The sequence below is a fragment of the Pygocentrus nattereri genome, chromosome 9, assembly GCF_015220715.1.
Source record: "Pygocentrus nattereri isolate fPygNat1 chromosome 9, fPygNat1.pri, whole genome shotgun sequence".
NCBI classification, from domain to species: Eukaryota; Metazoa; Chordata; class Actinopteri; order Characiformes; family Serrasalmidae; genus Pygocentrus; species Pygocentrus nattereri.
Genome location: NC_051219.1, coordinates 36,331,118 through 36,353,751, shown reverse-complemented (window position 1 = coordinate 36,353,751; position 22,634 = coordinate 36,331,118). Strand labels below are relative to the sequence as shown.

Genomic DNA, 22,634 nt, shown 5'->3' with positions numbered 1-22,634 from the left:
GTGAGTCAGAGGGGCTTTTGATGGTGAAATCATTTGATGTGTCTGTGCTTGAAACAAGGAAGCTCAAATTCAAATTAGTGTCAAAGCTGACTAAATTGCTCCACTTTTAGAGCATTTAGCACTTCATTTGTTTAAGAAGCCCTTTACCATAGGTGAGGTCATTTCTGTAGAACCAGAGGAACCATGAAATTGGCTTATTATAACACCCAGTACATCTTACTGATATTTACACATTAGTTGGCAGAAGACAAAGTGATTAGACGTACATGGGAAATCTGAATGGATTCATGCTGTTCTATTTATTTCCAATTCGCGGGATGCAGCAGCCGACGGAACACTTTCATAAATAAAAGAAATGCCTTCTTTACACTTACATGAGGTCATTAGAGGGCAAAGCAATGTAAACAAGTATTTTAAGAATCTGAAAAAATAAAAGAGAAGCACGTCTTAGGCCAAAGAAGTTCCTTGTGCGTCAAGGAAATCATAACGTGTTTCCTTCCTTTTCCTTCTTTCTTCCCAGTTTCTCTGTGAAACACAGTAAAAGCCTCTGAAGTTTAGGAACTCCAAAACTCAGCCTTTGTTTTCCTATGGGGAAAAATGTATGGTGTTCTTTAAAGTTGTTTATATATGTTGTCTATATTGTTCCAAAATCCATGTGTTTTGTCGAACTTTCCTCCAAATGTCATCACATCTTCCAAATTATGAATTAAATATGACTATTGCTGCAAGTCAGCTAAAACTGCTGTGCATTGAATTGACATCATAAGACTGGTAGCAAAATAATAAAAATAAGAAGAATAACATCTTTATTAATGGAGTACTTTTCATACTGGTGGCAAATCTAAGTGCTACACAGACAGGCAACAGTGTTTTACAGTAATAAGACAGACAATGGCAGATAAATACCAAAGAGACGTAGAATGTTAATTAAGCACTGAGTTAATGAGATACATTTTCAAATGTGCACTGAGCTTGACTGTCTAATAAACTGTTCCACACTTTAGAAGCATAATAACACAAAGAGGCCTCTCCATACTGTATTTTTCAGAAGGTGTTCAGTATCTGCAGATCTGAGACCACATTTTCGGACATAAACAGACATTCTGTGAGGTACGCAGGTTCTAGGTCATTCAGAGCCTTAAAATACCCCATGCAAACCAATACGTGTCGTCAAATGTGGTAGTTAAATTGCTCTGGCAGTTTTAGTCTACAGTTTGAGTAGCTGGTGTTTAAGTTTAATAGCAGACTTTCTTTTCTTTTATTACTCTGTAATGACCTCATAATTCTGAGGATCCAATGGCATTCAGGGAAAAAAGTGTAAATATGACAAAATATCTGAGCTTTTGAAACACTGATAGCATCGATTTTGGAAAATGTCTCATTTTTTCCATGGAGAAAACCAGCTTAGACCCAGAGTTCCTCATATATGCAAGTTACAGAGCAACTTCTAGGCCTATCAAGGAGGTTCTCTTAGCTAGCTGAGCATTTTTGCTCAGTGATGAGTGGGCTTTGTGAAGGGGGGCATGACATTACTAGTTAATTGAGAAAGAGAGAGAGAGAGAGAGAGAGAGAAAGAGAGAGAGAGAGAATGACAGAGAGAGAGAGAGCGAGTGGAACAAAACCTCTCTACAGCAGAAGGAAAAAAATGATCTTGTAATGGAAGCTACTGTAACAACATTTTTAAAGGGTAATTGGTATTTTCAAGTCATCTTTTAATAGCATTTAATTTCTCTGACGTCAAGGAAGCACAATGTTCTCTCAGAACATGGTTATTGTCGTACATACTATGTTACAGCGTGCTCTACAGTGTCCTCCTTAATTCAGTGGTACACACAATTCTGCACATAGAAGTTTTTTTGTGTTAGGCTGTTAAAGGGTACGATGGAGAGCTTGTATCATGTGAAGGCGACATCAGGACAGATGTACAGAGGCTTTACACTGCAAACGCAGACACCTCCACAGCTACAGTCAGATTTATGAGTGTGAGACTCTCCATAGTCGCAGAGACTGAGGAGATCGGGGATGCAGTGCAGTATCTCAGCTTGCGCACAGCTGCAGAGCTCCGTCTTGCTGTGCTCTGCAGTAAATGCATCATCTCTGACCATCTCTGATGATGCATTTGCTGCAGAGCGGAGCACGATGGACTGCAGTTGCGTGTGAGCTGAGAGACTCCATTGTACTTTAGCTAGCGACATGAGGAGAACGAGTTTTCCCCTCCAATGCATCAGCACAACTGCAAAATCAATGTTCTGGCAATTGGAAACCAGCAAACTGGCTTTTCCTCCCGCAAGCCAAGAAAGGATTCTGACTGATTGTCTAAAACAATAACGATAATGTTATTTAATCCTCTTTATTTCCAATCCAGAGCCTATTCAAGAGTTTCATTATGCTCAATTCTATTATTTATGAAGTGTGTTTTAAATGTTCACAATACCTGCGTTATTGTACTCAGGGGACTATAATACTCTGTTTTAACCTGACTGCAAGCCTGCAGGCCTCTTTATACACTACCACTCGTAAACTTTTCACATTAGAAATGCTTTTCACACTAACAGGTCTGTTACTGTATTAACTAGTTACTAAACTACTAAATTACAGCCACCAAAAGCTGCTTTAAAATACAAAACCATTGGCTAGATCTACTATATGGGCAACCGGGATGACTGCCCAGATAGATACATGGACAGACAGATGGACGGACGAACGGATAGATAAAGCGTCCTTACGTAAAGAGCTCACATTAGTCATTTCACATGAGCCCATTTTTTTCCTGCAGTATCCCGGGGCCCTGCAGACTGAGGCTTGTGTGCTCTTTTGTGCTGAATAGTTATCTTGTTTTCAGGATACTTGTTTTACTCATGATGTTAAATGATGAAATAACTTTTTGTCTTCCAGTTAATGAAAAATAAATACATTAAGAGGACGAGGCTACATATTACACACTGAATGATTTTCAAACACCCATGTTGTTTCTTGGTACATTAGGTTCTTGGCTCAGTATTTTAACGATGTAACCGGTTTAAACACTGGATGATAAAATTCTTCCGGGTCTCATACCTCGTCTCGTCTCGCGTTATTATCAATGTAAGGTTGGTGTGAATTAGAGAAGGGGTGTTGCAGAGTTTGTGGGGACCATACCTTCAATGCTCATGGGCACCAGATCCTCTTAATCTGGTCCCACATAATAAAAAAAAAAGATACTTCCTCAGTCATTTCAGAACCATTTACAGCTCTGTTCATCATCTTGGACACATTTTATATATCACTGCTGTCGGAAGGAAACCTTTTATCTCCATTTTCGTTGGATGGACCAAAAGAAACGACCCAAAATGACTTGGAAAAAAGTTTGGTTCCACTGACTTACATTAGAAGCAAAGTAGGTTTCTTCCTTCTACTGTAAAGTTACCATTTTGGAGATACCAGGTTTTGTTCTGACAACAGCGATATGTTTGTTTTAGCAGCTGCCCACAAATGATTTGAACACCATGAAGCTGCATGGGACTAGCATCATAATAGAATTGGTTTATAAGTGTCTGTCTCCTTCTGTTTATATGCTGTCTCCTTAAAATTCTGAATAAAATTATTAGTAGTAGTTCACAAAAGAATACCACACCTCCAGAAGCAAAGCACTGACATATCACCAGGGAGTCTCTATCTAAATTATGTATTAATTTAAGTGCACTCACATGCTGTTTCACTAAGTCCTCTATTTTTTGTCTTTTTTAAAGAGAAAAGATACGTGCGGGGACAGTTTCTTTGTCGTTAAGCACAGTAACAGCACAGAAACATCGTAAGTAATATTCAAAGTAACACATTTCTCTGCTTCAGTTATTTAAAGCGCATTGGTTCAGTTCATTGATTCAAGCTGTGTTGGTTTTTAGCCTTCACGTTGCGCCATCTAACGGTCGCTCCATGGAACTACATACTGACCAACTTGACGGCCAACTAGACTTGCAGTCTAACGCTTTGTTTTTCCATCGTATGATCAGGAATACCGCTTGGAATTGTAAATCGGAATTTTATCTGAGAGCAAAGTGTGTTAATCTGTGTTTTACCACAACGTTTGCAGGTTTAGGTCACAGGTCACTTGCGGTCAAAGAAAGACGAAATGGAAACGACAGTGTGTGGATTAGCTTCTTGCCCCAGATTCTTAGTCGAATTTTTCGTTCCACCTTAAACGATGCAACCGCCACATTGTGGCACTTCAGTACACGGTGTATAAGCGGCGCCGTTTAAGGTGGAACGGAAGATTCGAATAAGAAGCCAGCGGTGTGATTGTCGTTTCAGTTTCCACAGAAGAGTGAACGCTCACGAAGCTCCTTATTCGAATTTTCCCGTTCCACCTTAAAAGATGCCGCTCTCCGAATTCTGGCATGTCTATGTACCGCATATGCTGCGTCGCTTAAGGTGGAACGGAGGGTTCGAATAGGGAGCCATCCTAGTGATTCAGTTATTTCAGTTTCTGTAAAAGAGTGAACGCTGGCGAAGCCGGTCAGCTTATTCGTCGTATCTTATTCGAATTTTCCCGTTCCACCTTAAATGATGCAGCAGCCCGATTCTGGCATATGCTGCGGCGTTTAAGGTGGGACAGGTGGTTTGACTATAGCCAGCATGGGCCTCGTGATTCAGTGTTATTTCAGTTTCGAAATTGAAGCGATCTCCTTGTTCTGAGGCGTCAGTGTGTAACTGCTGCGCCGCTTAAGGTGGAACCGAAGAATTCGGTCAAGAAGCTGGCAACTAGGAAGCCAAATTCAGCCCGGCTGGACGCTCTGCTAAGGAGAAACTGGGAGGGGTTTAAGTGCCATAACAGGAGATCACACCTCCATGTTTTGGAGAAGTGGTGAAACTTTGCTGAAGTGAGAGTTTTTGTCTGAAGTCTGAGGAAAACTTCTCAGCCACTTTTGTTTGCCTGCTTTCACGCTCGGAGAGCTTCTTGAAATCTCGACGGCTGCTGTCGTCTCTGCTCCGCTGGATCTTAAAGCCCGACTGGTTTTGCAGGCTGGAGGAGAAAACGAGCGAAGCGGAATGAAAGTCTTTAATAGTCCAGCCTCAGATTTAGCCTCGAGTTTACGGAGTGAGTCAGTGGGAAGTTTAACTTGAGCAAGACTCGTCACGCGCGTGTGTCCTCCTTGTGTGGAGAAGTATGGCGGATGGGAACCAGACTGAAGTGTATGTTTACGAGCAGGTTGTTATTCTCCTGTCGTGCGTGCTCTCGTTTTTAGGCTCACTCGTAATCATATGCACGTACGCCACATGGAGGGACCTCAGAACGACACCCAGAAAACTCCTAGTGTTCCTGTCCGTGGCAGACCTGCTCTCTGCTCTCTCCTACTTTTATGGAGTTTTGAAGGTTTTTAACTCCAACACGAAGGACTGCATTGCGCAGGGAGCAATATCCACTTTTGCTAACACCAGTTCTTTCTTCTGGACCGTGGCCATTGCCATTTACTTATACATATTCATCGTAAAGTCCAGCCAGAGGCTGGCTGACAGCTTGGTGTTGTATTTTCATCTGATCAGGTAAATTGTTAGCGTGTGGAATTACATGGAAGTCATTCAAGTCCTCAGTCAGATTCCAGGTTCAAGCCTAAATGTTCACTCTGCTGTAGTTTACTTGTGTTACGTTCCCTTAATGTCTTGTGATCCACTTCAATCCATTATGGCACATATGAATTATCCATTTCCATTGGCCTGTGTGTTCTGAGGTTGTCTGAGCACAAATATGAAGAAATCCTTTAATCTGATTAAGCCATATGGCAAAAAACAAGTTTTTATCTTATATCTAATTGTCTGTTGGTCTTTTCAGGCACTGATCTTAACAGTGTAATAGAAAACCCAAATTTAATCTTGAATAAATGTGTTTAATGTACAAGTAATTATATTAGAGGCTCATTGAAGGTATAACTATACACAATGTCATCACTTCAGACCAATCAGAAGGATCTCTGTGGCATCATATTCAGTGTAGGTGATGCACATGAATGGTTTAATTCCATTGAAATTCCTCTCTTGTTTCATATTTTGACCCAGGCGTCTTGTTGATATATGAAGCTTCAACTCAAGGAAGTGCTTCTCTGGCAGAACCTGAAGAATCACTTGCCATTAAACACACTAAAAGGCCTGTTTTGTCTACTGATGCTATGTAATATCCCCTAATTCTCTGCTCTGTTTGGGTTTCAGCTGGGGTGTTCCTCTGTCCATCACAGTAGCAGCTCTGGCCCTGCAGAAAATTGGCTATGATGCATCTGAGGTTTCTGTAGGCTGGTGCTGGGTAAGCATTCAGGAAGAAGATCATGTGTTGTGGATGTTGCTGACAGGCAAAATATGGGAGTTCCTCGCATATGTCACGCTCCCCGTCCTTTACATCCTCATCAAGAGGCACATCCACAAAGCAGTAAGGCTCCACTGTTTGTCTCTATTTGTTTTCAGAATGAAAATCACACACTGTGTGACTAGTAGGATGTTCAGGTTGTAGATATCCCTCTATTGAATTTTTGTATGTGCTGCAGCAAAGCGTTTAATTCTTGGTCTAGTGAGCAAAATTCATTATTTGCTATAGCTAGTTTCAGTGGAGGCTCGAAGAATTGGGAGGATCTCTAAAAATGATCTCAGAAAACTGTTACCCAAAATGGGTATGAATATGGTTCCTTATGGCTGAGACATTGTTTACTATAGTTTTGAAATAAGATTTTGCCATAGTACCCAAATTTCAATGTCAACATTCCATATAAAACTCAGAAGAAGCATGCAGGTTTATTAGTGGCTTTGGATAGTGAGTAAAATGGTTGTATTTATATTGTAGACAACTTCTGGTTTCTGTGAACACCACTGTAAAGAATCACATCATAAAGATTAAATTTTGGAAAATCGCTGGTGTTCCCCTTTAAACATGGTTTAGTGGCAGGGTGTTATGTAATTGCAGTCACAGCAGGCCTGCGCAGGTGTTCATTTTCATTTCTTCTTCACATCTTCTCCATTCTCCCCGTTCCAGCATGAGGCCCTTTCAGAATACCGGCCCATCTTGGCCACTAGCCCCACGTCCCAGTCTCTGTCCACCATGGCAGACAGAAAGCTCACCCTCATTCCCATCATCTTCATCGCCCTGCGCATGTGGAGCACCATCCGCTTCCTGCTTATGCTCGCCAACTCACCTGCCAGACAGAACCCTGTACTTGTTACTTTACATGTGAGTGAGTCTTTCAGCTCCACCAAATCCTTTTAGTTCCATCTAAATTAGTTTACTTGCATCTCAGCGCTTCATTCTCCTGCCTCTGTGGTGTGTAATTGGGTTTATTTGTGTACTCCATCAAAGTCGGATGTTATAATGTGGCTTTATTGTGTTTATTGGCAAAGCTGTCAGCCAGTGGTTCTCAGCTGCAGTCCTGGAGATCTACTGCCCTGCAGTTTCATCTGCTCCCTATCTCAACACACCTGATCCACTTCTTCAAGATTATCAAGCCCTTCATGAGCTGGTTTAGGTGTGATGACGTAGAGAATATTATCACTGCAGGACTGGAGTTATGAAATTTGGTATAGAAATGCCGCTGACCACTTCCAGTATCAGTCTGAGCAGAAAGTGCTGAAGCCGGTATCATAGAGAAAAATAATGCACCCAAGTCTGTAACAAATCTTGCCTAGAACTGCTTGTGGTGCAACATAAAAAAGCAGCCACAGGACAACAGTGTTTCAGGAGAGGCCATTAAAGCAACAAAGCATTTTATATTTGACAGGCCTGAAGGTCCTCACACTCACTTATTTTGTTATATTACATAATAACTAAACTTGATCACTAGCAGCCACATATAGCCCAGTGTTATCCTTAACACTGAACAATTAACATTGAACTGGAACTAAAATCTTTAATTTATTTGCGTCTAATTTTGCAAATATTTGCAATGATTATGATACAGTACTGTGCAGGAGACTTAATCAGACTTGATCAAAACCATTCCTCTCAGTTATGGCTATGTAACAGTAACTTACGTACAAAAAACATGAATATAGGAAAAAGTAATAAATCTTTTTTGTTTTTAAATAAGTCCTTGATAAGAGCCAGGAAGAACAAAAAACAAAACTTGGTGGTTCCAGTTCCCAGTGGTGATCATCAGCACATGTGTGTGTGTGTGTGTGTGTGTGTGTGTGTGTGTGTGTGTGTGTGTGTATATATATATATATATATATATATGAGAGAGATGTACTGTTACATAGTCGTGACTGAGAGGAATAGTTTTGATCAAGTCTGATTAAGTCTCCTGCATAGTACTGTATCATAATCATTGCAAATATACATTTCTTAAGCAAAACATGGTTTGATTAATTAACCCTTTAATAAGTTAAATCACATGTGCTGGTGATCACCACTGGGAACTGTGGTGGAGTGTACAATGTTTTTTGTACTTAAGTTACTGTATATATATATATATATACAGCTCAGTTTTAAGCAAATTTATGACTATGTTGAGGCCTTTGTATGTTTTATACACACCCTACTTTGTTGATATGTTCCTGTAGGATGTCTTATTGTTTGAGTGTGTTCCTTTTATGTAGCCATGTTAAGATCTTAAATGAAGTGCTTCAATAAAAAATAGATAATTTCACAGCTTATTAGTCTTTGAAGAAAAAATAATTACCAGATTGTTATAGATATGAACTGATCTTCGAGTTTGCAAAATGAAAAGTGGTGTGTCATTTTGTTTGTGCAGGGAATTGGGAACACATTTCAGGGAGCTGCGAACTGCGTTATGTTTGTACTGTGCACCCGGCCGGTGCGCTCAAGACTGGTCGCTCTGCTCTGCTGCCGAGGCCGCGAAACCCAGAGCAGCTCGGACGCGCTGTCCCAGCACACAGTCCATACTAACACGGACAGGGCCAACAGCCCCCGCGCTTGGGAGAAGGAGGGTGAAGAGGAGGATTAAACTTTAAAACAGAAACCCCTTTTGCCTCATTGACCTTCACTGGCTCAGCCAGAACACTACACTTAACCGAGCGGAGCAGTCCGTTAAGACGGTGCCCTTTTGCAGTGGGGGTGCTGATCTGTGGAGTGATGACATCAGTGCTTTGTGCTTACAGGGTGGCAGTGAGAGTGCGAGCGAGTTTGCAGGTGAACGTATGAATCTGTGTGTACAGAGTGCCAAAATCTCCAGCTCTCCTTTTGTTTCAGCGAGTGCCTTCGGAGGATTAAAGAAGACTAACGTCACATGCTTCAGGCCCCAGAGCCCAAGTGCACTTTATATTAGCGACGTAGCTCTGCACTTTGAGAGAGCAACTCCACTGTGTTTTGTATGCTGCTGTGCTGTCGGCACAGATGTGTTTTTCCTGTTCATTTTCTGTGGAAATGAAATCTCTGGCTCAGGGACACAAGGATACAGAGGTCATTCATAATTTAGTGACCAAAACACCAAATGTGCTGTAAAGACTCTGTTTACACACTGCATCATTTTCATCTCTTTCCCTTGCTGTGCATATTTTTCTTGTATGCAAGGCTGCATACAGCAGAAAGGTGTTATATTTTCAGTGAGGTTGGGTGTGCAGCATGTCTTCTTTTAAACGGCCCATATCCTACATTTTCTTGTATTTATTCCCCATTTATGGTCCACTTAATGCCATTTATGTCTGCTTATGTAACAAAAGTAATCCTAATTTATAATGCCATCGATCAAACAGGCTGTTTTTGTTAATGTGCCTTTAAGACGGATTACATGTATATCTTGCCCTCCACAAATATTGGCACCCTGATAATCATGAGCAAAAGGAGCTGTACAAAGCATTCACTTCATTCAGAGTATTAGCTAAAAGCTAACCATTTCTAAGGTATAATGATTGAAAGAAAAAACTCAATTTTGTCCTGAAAATATTTTTTCTTAAATGAGTGTGCACAACAATTACTGGCACGCCTAGAAATTCTTAAGAGTGAAATGTAACCAAAGTACATTCCCATTCATATTTAGTGAAGTTCAAGTTCCCTCAGTCATCCATCATTATGAGAAAGACCAGGGGATAGACTTAGACTTAGACAGACTTTGTCATTCAAATGAACACCTTACAGTCCACATTAGAACGAAATTTCATTGCCTTGGCTCAGAGTAGATCGGTAATACAATGTAGTGCAAAGTGTAAATAAGTATATGTACAAGAGTATATTGCACTGGAGGTCCCATGTATGAGGTAATGAAAAAAAAAGAAAGAATTGGAGCAGCATGGTATTTAGAGTTCAGCAGTCTTATGGCATACATAAGACTGGAAGGATACAGCAGTGATCTGCAGCCAAAGTTTGTTGAGCTGCATAAATTAGGAAATGGCTACAAAATAATAGCTAATAATAGCTCTTCCAGCAGGATGGTGATCCAAAGCACACCTCAAAATCAACACTGAAATGGTTCACTGACCACAGAATGAAGATTTTTTTCATGGCCACCCCAGTCCCCTGACCTAAAACCCATCCGCAGTTTAGACCTCAGGATCTGAAGGGTTCTGTATGGCGGAATGGGCTCAGATTCTTTGCCATGTGTTCTCCAGTCTCATTAAGCTTCATAGGCGAAGACTCAGAGCTGTTATCTTTACAAAGGGAGTCTGCAGAAAGTATTACATGAAGGGGTGCCAATAATTATGGCACACATTGGTTTGAGAAAAATATTTAATTTCCTGATAAGATTCAGGTTGTTTTTTTTTTTCCAATCACTGAACTTCAAAAAAGTCTTTTGCTCATGTTTACTAGGGGTGCCAATGTTTGTAGAGTGCCCTGTAAACGATCAGCTCTGTTCAATTTGGCTGCCCTGTATTGTGCTTTACTTAAAAATTAGTCTGGAATAAAACACTCCTTATATCTTCGATGTGAATGAGCTAATCTGCTGTGGGCAGAATTCATATAAATGTGTGGATTTTTTGTGACCTCACTAAAAACAGTGAGTTTATTACAGGCTGCTGCATATATGGACTTTAACCGTGTTTACATACTACAATAAACTCTTATTTCATAAAGCAGGGTAGTTTTCTAGGATTTAGGCCCTTTAAGTATGACATTTTCTTTTTCCTACTGTTTTATACTGTATTATCTCATACACAGGGTATACTGTAGCATATCATAGACTGGTGAAATGTATATTATCTTGCTCTAGGTCATCTGTCTTTTTATTTGAGTATCTAGTGTCTGAATTTAGGTCAAACCCACAGCTTTCACACTAAAAATAGAGTCAAAAAGGGGAATTTGTGCCTTTTACACAGTGCGCTTGTATTGTGTTGGACACAAAGATGTTTTTTATGAACTTCATGGCCTGGTTTCAGTAAAATGACATTGATCCAAAGATTTATTTCTTGGAATCGCTGCAACTTTCATTCTTTGCTTCTAGCCCATAGATCTGAGGAGACTATGCTGATATGATGGTCAGCTTCATTTGAATATTCATGATGCCCTTTAGTGGCTGTGACTTAATTTTGTCCACTCCAAAGTCTGCTCCTTTTTAACAAATCTCTTTTAGGCCAGTCAGTGTCTCTGTGCATCATATGAAGCCAAGTCAGTGCAGCTCTCTTGGAGTTAAGAGTATTTTGAGTGGGATTTAGCTAAAACAGACACACAGTAAATATTTAATCGTGCAGTGAGAGATGTTCTGTCAATGCGGGCCCAAATACAGACAGAATACAGGAAGACTTTGCCATGGCAGCTTTGCATTGGTGCTTTTAGAGAAGCCACACTGGAAACGAGTCATGCTGAGGGGCATGATGTTGGAGTGAGAAGGGGAAGTGTGTGTTGGAAACATGGCTAAATGTGCAGGAGGAGGCGGGAGAGCGTCCCAAAGCTGACTAGATTATTTACAGTCACAAACCCTCAGGCAGCAGCTGTTGACAAGCAAGTCTTGTGACTGCTCTGTAACAACAGCTTATTAAGTGGGTGGAAATGAATGTTGTAGCATGACATGACAAGTATATGCTTGGATTGACGCATTTTTGAGAAATTAATATTATTTTGTCACCAAAAATGGATAAATCTGCCTTGGCTGTTGTAGATCAGTATATCACTGTTGTCAGAATAAAACCTCATGTCTCCAAAACGGTAACTTTACAGGAGAAGGAAAAAAAACACTTCACTTCTAAGGTAAGTCAATAGAACCATACTTTTTTCCAAGCCATTTTGGGCTGTTTTGTTTTTGTCCATTAATCATGAAATTTGCACACAGTGTAAAGAGTAACATGCATTTTCAGATTGTGTCAAAAACTGAAAAATGTTGAAAATGGAGATGCGAGGCTTTGTTCTGACAGCAGCAACATAGTAGTGTGCAAAATCAAGAAATCAAGACATTCCTTCATTTTTAATTTCCAGTTGAACTAGTCAATTATTTTAATCATTTTACAGGAGATATTTCTGAGGAAATTAGATATATACCAAAACTGGAGTTGAAAAAATGATTAAGAAGATTCTGAGAACAGAAGACTCCTAATAACCACACAAGACCTGGTAACCCACCAAAACTGTCACAAACAGATAAACAGTACTTTAAGCTTTTATCTTTGAGAGAGGGGAAAAAAATCAAGCTCCACTGATCTGACATATGAAAAAACCCACAGGTGTTTCTGTCCATCCTTCCACCTCATTGCTGTGGGTTTGAAAGGACATGTAGCGGTCAAAAGGCCTGTACTAAGAAAAATAAGAAGCTGCTGGTGGTCGTAGTGGACTGACCACCCCAGAGCCCAAACCTCAGTATCATTGAAAGTGTTTAAGATTACTTGGACTCCTGAAGCCAGGGATGGGCACAATAAACGGTTTTATTTTATTTTTAGCTCTTGATGCTTCTATCCAGAGGTGCCCAATTCTGGTCCCGGAGATCTACCACTCTGGAGAGTTCGGGACCATCACACCTGGCTCTAACATTCAGTTACCCCTGAAGGCCTTTATTCCTTGGATCAGGTGTGTTAGATTTGGGTTGGGTCTAAATTTTGCAGGGTGGTAGATCTGTAGGACCAGGATTGAGCCCCCCTGCTTCTAACTAATCTAATTTTCTGTTAAATTGATGTTTTTTGCTTTTGACTTTGAAAGAAATTATTACACAGTACTGTAACTATTTTATACCACTCTTATTAGCATGTTTTTGTCCAATATTTTTTACACCATTTGAGTCAGCTACTATTTACGCTGCCTTACATATCAAGATGAATGGACCAATACAAATGGTCCATTACTTGTGATAAAACCTCATTGCACTAACACACATTAAAGCTAAGAACGTTCATTCCTTCTCCTATAAAGTTACCATGCTGGAGATAAAACTGTGTCAGTATGACTGTTCAGAGATAAAAGCATAGCTGGTATCCTGTTGTTTTTGCTGAATGCTCTTGATTAGCAGTACTTATTGCTTAAATAGCATTGTTATAGACCCCTTTCCTGTATGTAACCCTACTCCATTTCCTGTCTGTTACTTTATCCCATTTCCCCCAGGCAACCTTCCTCTAGTTTACATGCCCTATGCTGTTCCCCTCGACACCAAGCCGGTGACCTTGACCCAGCCCGCATTGCTGCAGCTTAGTGCTGTTCTGCTCTCTCAGTGAAATTCGCTCAGCACTGTAAATTCGCACCGCTGCTCTTTCCTCTCAGTGACCATCAGCCGGACCCTCCTTCCTGTACTTTATTACACTGCAGAAGTACCTCCCCCCACAAAAAGACAGCTTTAAGAAAATACCAATACAGACTCCTGGCTGTGGGGACCTTTTTCCAAACTTCAGCACAGTGCTTGTCTGTTGACCTGCCCAAATAAAGCACTGTGGACCTCCTGCTTAAGCTGATGAGATGCGATCAATAAGATTAATGAGCTGTTCAGGGAGGAATAGGAATGAAGCAGTCTGCAGTGGTGCACTGCAGGAGGGAGTCTATACTAGTCACACAGAGACCCCTACTGTCTGTTTAGTGCTAATGAAGTGGCTTGCATGCTTCTTGAATCCCAAAAATGTGGTGTTAAGAGAGTTCTGCCTTAAAGGAAACAACTTTGATCATTTATTAACACGTACAGACAGAATCTGAAATTTTCATTGATTTTCTTGTGTTTGTAACCCAATTCTGGGCTACGTTTAATATGATAAAGAAAAATGCTGCAGGACTTGTGCTAATTGGTCTAAAGTTTATGTAGATATACCTTAAATGAACATCTCACAGTACTCATTTGGTTTTTTTTTTAATTGCATGTTTTTATAGATTATTCACAATCAAGATGTTAACAACAGATTTTATGGAGCACCAAATGCTATGATTGGCACAGTCTTTAATGTTAGAAGGTAGAGGCTCTAAATAGGCCAACACAACTTTCTTCGATCTTTATTTCCAATAACAGGATATATATATATATATATATATATATATTTAGTAATTTACTTGGCTAAAGAGAGAATATAGAAATTATATAGTATTGGCCCCAAAACAGATCCCTGGGGAACTCAGGTACCAAGCACAACATAGTATCGATGTCCTCTAAAATAAAAACTGAAACCATTTTGAAACAGAACCCAAGACCACCCAGTTTTGGAGTTGAGCAAGTAATATTTTGTGGTCAACTGTATGAAACGCTAAGATCTAAAGATCTACTAAGACCTAAAAGAAACATTATGGGTAAGCTACCTGTCTTGCATTATTTTAATTTAAGACTTTAAGTAAAGCTGTCTCTGTACTCTGATGAGCTCAAAAAACAGAGTAATACACTTCATTAAAACTATTACAATTAAGATAGTCACAGAGTCGTAGATAACACTTCCACTTTTGCTCAAAATTTAATTGTTGAAATTATAGACCAAATGAAAATTTCAAATATGGGCATTAATATGTTAGTCCTGCGTCATAAATCTGACTGGCTGATCCACACTTTTAAATCCTTATTAGACAGCACACGTCCATTAAATTCTATATGAATGCCCATAGTATTAAAAATACAATGTTACTTGGCAACCATAGCTCACTATTAGCAAACCACACAGCTTGGCAGAATAAATACTTCTTGTGATTGTTATCAGTAATACATTATTTACTAAATTGTGGCATATTTTATCCTTTTTCTACTTTGTCTCTGTTTTATAAAACAATGGTTTGCATTGTGACTGACAACACTCCTTATCCGTGCTAAAGTCAGCACACAACCTTCTGTGTCTTCGTTAGCATCTACATATTAACTGGTCACATCCTTACAAGTTCAAACTGACCTCTCTCTAACATTATGAACAACTTAGGCTTTTTTCCTTCAAATAGTATGTGCTCAAATGGATGAATCATCGCCTTAAGTCGTATGTGAGTCATATAATTGGTGTTATATTACTTGATCCTTGCCCACAATAAATATTCAATAAAAGTTGGTGGTATTAACTGACATTAACTCAAGGACAATAGTTGTCAGCCTGCCAGTGTGTAACTGAAGGTTTCTTAATCTGAAGGAGATTTAAAGTCACGGCTGTGTGAGAACCGTAGGTTCAGTTTAAGACTAAATTCTCTGACAGAAGTCCTCTTAGAACAGATTTTATCAGACTGTATGCTGCATATTGTCTCGTGACACCAGTGAAATGTACGATGTTTATCAAAACAGATGCAGATCATAATTTGCTGTTTTAAAATGGTTTCTTGGTTTGATACATGTATGACTATGGAATCTAAATCACTGTAAAAATCAAGATATGGTGGTCGGCACATCATACAATATAAATGCAGCAAAGGGCCTATATTCCTCATTTTACTTGCTCTCTTTACTATTTACAATTAAACAGGAACACCGATCCGATTTCACTTGACCACACGATAAGCCAGGTGTGAACATGCCCAGGATACATTGTGAATGAATTATGATCGGATCAGTCAAACCACATTCACAGGTGGTCAGAAATGGATCAGAAATGGTGTAAATGGAATGGAATTTTTGGAGAGAGGATGAACAAAGAAAGATAGATGAAGGATACACAAGGCTGGGGCCCCCCCCCCGGGGGGGGGGGGGGTGTTTCACAATGCAGGATCTCTCTATTTAGCAAGATAAGTCAAACGTCAAGATTGTCCAATCAGAAAAGGGCAGTGGGACAAAAACAGCATTTAAAAAAACAAAAACAGCATGGACAAGCATGAATTCCATGCTGGTCTAAGCTGGTTTATGCTAGTCTAGTGCTGGTTTAGCTGGTCATCAAACATTGTCATCTGGGCCCAAACACTTCTCATAACTTGAGCATGAATGGCCAGGGCTAAACTGTTGTAGGATATGCAGTCGTATGCAAAAGTTTGGGTGTTTCTAACCTGTTTTCTTGGTTTACTTAATAAAGATAAATGAATACATTAATTCTCTGTAAAAACACATTGTTTGGCCAGGACTATATTTAAATGTACTGGTTTTTGTGATATCTTAAAAACAATGACTTTAAAACAGTCTATTTTCACAGCTTATTTTCCATTAATGAACTACATGGCTTGTGGATGTGGATAATCCTTTCACCATTGGCAGCAGAAGAACTCTGAGAACAGTAGGACAGGCAGCATTGATGGACTAGGCAAACCTGGAACCAGTTTATGCTGGTAAAGTGCCATAAACCATCCGTCCTTCAAAAATGAGATAATTTCCTTTGCTTTGTCACCAGCACAAGTTTATTCGCTACACTGGCAGCTTCTGCAGATGCTGGAATGACTTCATCAAATGGACACACTTTTTTCTTCACAGTACTTTGGCAGGGTGCCCACTTAATTCATTACCTCTGCAGCAGGAGAGCCAGGAGTGAAATGCAGAGAAGTTCTTCATTCAGACAGCAGATTGTTGAATATGCATTGATGGTGACGGCTCCTTGAGCTGACGACAAACAGCAGCACTCCTTGAAGGGTGAAATGAACACTGGTTCTAGAATAGCAGGACTGACTGATTCATTACAATGTGGTTTCGCACAGGCTTTGAGAAGACTTCTATAATCAAGCCTCAGTCCAGAATCACTATTACTGGCAGGTCAGTTTCTGCTACTACCACACCAGATGCTTTCAAACATTCAGAACAGCTGATTAATGAGTTACTCTACAGGCTTTCGGCTTCGCTCACAGAATGGAAGCTAGGTTTTAGCATTGACTGGAGCTTTTATGTGCAATTGCACCAAAACAGAACCTTATAATGCCCTATTGCTTGCGAACAATTGTCAAAAGAATATAACAGAATATAATGCAGCATATGTCATACAATGTAATACACCATATTTTTATAAAATGGTTAAAAAGGACAACTTGTGCAATTGCAATTGCATAAAACTTTAATAACCATTCAGTTCTAGATACACATTAAATGCACATAAACTGGTGCACTGCTAATACTACAAGGGAGCAGTACTCTGCTCCTCCTGACATTGAGTAATTACCCTATTAAATCTCCAAAGAATTCTTCAGAATCTTATGAGAATGAAGAGCTGAGGTCATTTATTCCCCATGAAACGAGGATGGTGAGCATTGGGTATCTTTTGTGAGAGTAAAAGTGAACTAATGATCAATAGATGCATTAATTAAGAAAGTCTTTGTTTGTGTGTGTAATTTGATAAGTTTTTCATTCAGGGGTTGAAGGTGCCCTACAGGAAAAAGGAAATTGCTAACGGCCAGCTCTCGAGGGACAAACAAACCTCATTTATGTATGAAAGCAGAGAAACATTTAGAGCTTTAATTTGCTGCATCACTTGTGCATTTTACTAGAAGATGAGTAGTAATCTGAAATGCTCCCAATTGCAGCAGCCAATGCAAATGTGTCTACACTTATTGGCTATTCAATCAGAAACACCTACCACATGCATATGAGTGACAAAGAAAAATGTAGATAAATTGTCTTAATAAGGTATCAGACCACCACTACAACAGATTCTACAAGACTCTGGAACCCCGCTGGAGGCATGGAACTACATTCCCTGCAAAATGTTCTGTCATATGGTGTTTTGATTATAGTGGTGCACTGTCTAACACTTATTAACCCTTTTCACCCGAGATGCACTACAGCCCCCAGCATGCTCTGCAATATTGTATGTATTCTGACCCCCAACAACAATCTATGGGCCAGCAGTTACACAAAACGAAATGATGTCTGGTGGCTATTTCAAGGAAATAGGCAGTTTAAAAATACCTAAACAATTTATTTTTATTTAGAATTAGTTTCAAATAAGTATTCAGTGCCTGTTTTGCTGTTGCAGTTTGGGCATATTTTGAATAAACAATGACCCATTCAGTTCATGACAAAATGTTGAGCTGACCCACAGATTTGTTGAGATTCTTTAATATGGCCCTTTTACTGGTTGAGTTTGACACCCCTGGTCCAACATATTAATCCAAAATCTCCCGTATATGTTCAGTTGGGTTGAGATCTGGTGATCGGCAAAGGACGTAGCTCATGATTCGCATAATTGTCATACTCATTAAACGATTCTAGGTAGGAGTGGTGTCTTTCAGGATAAAGAGACCCCCTGTGAATGGGGTACTGTCATCATGGACAGAAATATTTCATTTTAGGTTAAAGGCAATTAGTGAGACTAACACTGTGCTGACTTGCAGGAACGAGTGGACACGCTACAGCCCCCATGGCAAGACAGAACCACCAGACCCCCCTCACTGTAGGGGTCATGCATTCAAGCTTGTACCATTGCAACATTAGGCCACACATGCACTCTTCTATATGTGCAGAACATGGTGAAATTTCTGTGGTTTTTACACTACTGAACTCACACATGCACATTCCTACCTTGTTTCGCTTTGTAATGAGGGGTTTATGCGCTGGAACTCTACTGAAAACTTTGAAAAACTGTTTTTCCTGACATATCGCACAAGCTTCACACTGAGCATCATTTCCATTTCCAACCCTGTTATTGATGTCTTTCACATAAATCTAAATAAAAATGTCCCTTTATTTACTGCTTCTATTGCAACGCGGGCCCATTAAGCAGTTGTGAGTGAAGCGCCTGCCATCCATGCACCAAGAGTGAACCATCTTTCAAAAGCTGACAGAAAAAAAGGCCAACTAGGTTTATTTAGCATTGTTACACAAGCCACACAGTATGGTAGGATGTTAACTCATCAATTGTATCATGCAGTATACCTGTCTGAAAGTGTCTGCACACTTTATGTTTCTCCACTCATTTATCTTGGCTTTTCTTCAATTTATCGATCGTATGTAGATGCACTTTGTAAGCATACAACTACTGACTGAAACTCATCTGTTCTGTTGTCAGCCACACTCCATCCATCAGTGTAAAGGGATGAGCACAGGACCACACACATCATTTGAATACTGGACTGTCTGGTGTTGGGGTCTGTGGGACCCATTTGCAATGTTTACTAAAAGAGAAAACATGCAGTTTATTATTATTTCAACCTTAGATTATTTCAACCTTAGATTCCACCAGACCACTGAGTAATAATCACATCAACACCACACAAGGGTTAAACACTATGGACAAATATGTATTAAGCCATTGAAAATTCTTTTTGGTCTTTGGCTCAACCTGGGTCTAAAAAAACTGGTCCTATATGTAGTATAGTACAATAAAAATAATGATGACTGAGATACTAATCTCAGATCCCTTTAGGCAAAGCCCAAAGCAACTGCAGGGCATCGCTGCACAAGTATGAATCACTGTGCCAGACAACAGAAGCATAAGTTCCACAAGCACTACTGCATGCACTGCATACATCTTTCATTGTCCTTACACTTTCACAGACTCAGTAGCTGTGAGGAGCCTGCAAGGGGAGCCAGAGTGCTGTGAATTTTAAACATCCCGCATCTACACTTGACTCTCCAGGAGACAAGAGCTCAAGCTGTTCAGGCAAGAATGGTTTCTTTTAGTATCTCCCCCTGCGGTAGAGGAAATGGCCTGTGCATGACCTACGTCTGTTGCCAACTACTTGTTACCATGATCAAAGATGGGGGCAGGCTGGGCCTGACAGAGAGCTCGAACCAGTTCCAAACAGCCCTCAGTGTTTCCTCTCTTCCCCTGTGAAAAGAAAAGGGTTTACTCTGCTTATATGCTTCAGCTGACATCTGAGTTATGAATGTTCTCTCAAGGCAAAGACACAGCAATGTCAGAGTTGGGGGTTAGTGGAGGCTTTAGTCTCACTTCAGAGTCTGAATTCTAGAAAAGACGAGCCTTATTTTATTCTGTTTCACAGACATGAAAAATACATTTTTTTGATAATGTAATGTGGGGGGTTCTCAGAAGAAACTCAGCTTCACTTGAATTTCAGCAGAAAACAGCATTCAAAACTATCGCTCTGCCTCCTAGCACATAGCACCAGAGAACTGGTAGAGGGGAGAATTCCACTCTGTAATGTCTTCTGAGCTTCTTAAATGCTAGGGGGCGTTCCTGACTGAGTCCCAAACGAATGGGTTAAGATGGAGCATTTGAGCAAAATCATAGTCTGTAATTGCTTAAACGTTTTTAATGTTAAAGGATACATTGAACAACAAATTACAGACATCTTTTTGTTTTATTTTTATTTATTTATTTATTTTATATTTATTTTGTTTTATTATTCCTTTTCTGAAGGCCAAGAAGGGCCTGGGGGTTCTTTGTTATTGCCCATCATTTTTATCATGAACAAAGCCGACTGCACATGATTGTAGCTCCAGCTAAAAGGATGTGAATCATCAAGCACTTTACCTCTTGTCATGCTCTTGCTGCAGGCTAAGTTCAGACCCTTTTCCGGGTGCACTGTAGGTTTACAATTATTGACTTTATCTAGTCTATTGCTGCTCAGTTTATCAGTGACCTCTACTCTGTCCATCAGTGAAAAGGAACCATTACTGTTGACCAGATATTATTTGGGTAGTAGACAGTTCTCAGCCCAACTGTGATATCAACATGGTAGTGCTATGGTAAGGTGTGTATCAGTGGCATTTCTAGATTTTTAAGGAGTAGTTAAATGATAAATATGTTAATGTTGCTAACAGTTAATGAAAGTTTGCAGTCACAAATATCATAAACATGTTGATAGTGTAAAATACAACTCTATTTGAATCATGATGCACCATAGTATTTGATCACAGTTTGTCGCTGCATCAACAAATGCAAGTATCATGCAAAGAAGAAACGTCGCCTCCTTTTTTGGGCCCAAGCTCACATAAGATGGACAAGGCAATTTAGAAAAATGTCCTGTGGTCTGACTAATCAAAATTTGAATTTCTTTTTGGAAATGATGGGCGCTGTGTCCTCTGGGCTAAAGAGGAGAAGGACCATCCGGCTTGTCAGTGCACAGTTTAAAACTCAGCATCTGTGATGGTATGGGAGGTGCATTAGTGCACGTCATGGGTGACTTGCGAAGACAATATTAATACTAAAAGGATATACCGGTTTTGGAGCAAAATATGCTGCCATCCAAACAACGTCTTTTTCAGGGAAGACCTTGCTGCATAGTAAAAGCATCCAGGTGCAAAACCTGCCTGCCTGTGGTCCAGACCTGTCACCCGTTGAAAACATTTGGTGCATTGTGAAACAAAAAAATATGACAAAGGAGACCATGAACTGTTGAGCAGCTGAAATCTTATATCAAGCATGAATACAGAAACATTTCAGTTTCAGCACTGCTATAGTGCCCACCCTGAATAATCAAAGAGATAAGCAGCCTCCACATTGCTGTAGCTACAGCTGAAAGGATGTGCATTATCGAGCACTTCCCTCCTGCCAAGCTTCTGGCTGCAGGCTACATTCAAACCTTTTTCTGACACACACAGCATCCCAGCATCCAGGAGTTAACAGACAGCTCACTCAGTCCTCCTGCTACATCAAACACACAAGGCCAGCCAGCCAGGGATCAAAAACACACCGTGAGCGCTGCGGGCAGACTGAGATTTTGAAGAACGTTCTCTTGTGTTTTCTTTTCTCTCTCAGTCAGTTTTCCACCGGCTTTTGAAGAAAAGGGTGCTCAAAGTCAGAGATATACACTACCTCAGATAGAGACAAAACCCTCATCTGTAAACATCTGTTCACCTTTCAAAACATCATTACACTGCAGAAAGCATCGCTTAATATTGCATTAGAGAAAAACTGTGGGTTCTTGCTGTAGTTACAGCATCCTTATATTTCAGAAGAGTAATATTTAGAATAAAAAAACCATGTATATCTTCTGCATTAAAAACCTAGACCACCTGTTTTTCTGCATAGTTGGGAGCCCACTTTTACCCTGTTCTTCAATTGTCAGGACCCCCAATAGACCACCACAAAGCAGATATTATTTGGGTGGTGGATCATTCTCAGCAATGCAGTGATACTGATGTGGTGGTGGCATGTTAGCATGTGTTGCGCTGAACTTCAATAAGAACAGAGAACTTCTAACAAAGTATGCAGAGAAACAGATGGTCTGTGATTTTAGAACCTACATAGCACTCCTATAAAGTATGAAAGTAACTCATGTTAAGCAGACCTGATAAAATGGAGAGGAGATATTTCTACATTTCTAAATGAGTATTTCCAGACTGCAGACTGATATACTGGTTGTCTTTTAAAATGGGCCGATATGAAGGAACCCACAGATTTATTATCAGTTAAAATCCCACCAGTAAGGTTCTGATATTGCATTAAAGTTGCTGGGTTTATATCTACTGTGTATGCTTCATATCTACTGTGTATGCTGTACTACTACAGTGTTAGAAGTAAAGGCTCTGTGCAGGTACATTTCTTATTTAGCAAAG

At 40.0% G+C, this 22,634-nt stretch overlaps 1 protein-coding gene across 2 annotated transcripts; it reads left to right on the top strand.

Moving 5' to 3' along the window:
• The first annotated feature begins 3,986 nt into the window (after positions 1-3,986).
• On the top strand, positions 3,987-11,300 carry gpr157 (G protein-coupled receptor 157). Of its 2 annotated transcripts, XM_017709421.2 has the most exons (4): positions 4,559-5,520; positions 6,181-6,394; positions 6,992-7,186; positions 8,703-11,300. In XM_017709421.2, the coding sequence occupies exons 1-4, from the start codon at positions 5,144-5,146 to the stop codon at positions 8,913-8,915; spliced, it is 999 nt and encodes a 332-aa protein (XP_017564910.1). In that variant the 5' UTR covers positions 4,559-5,143; the 3' UTR covers positions 8,916-11,300. The 2 variants fall into 2 exon arrangements, with proteins under 2 accessions (XP_017564920.1, XP_017564910.1); XM_017709431.2 differs by lacking the exon at positions 6,992-7,186 and having other exon boundaries at positions 3,987-5,520.
• The last annotated feature ends 11,334 nt before the right edge of the window (positions 11,301-22,634 follow it).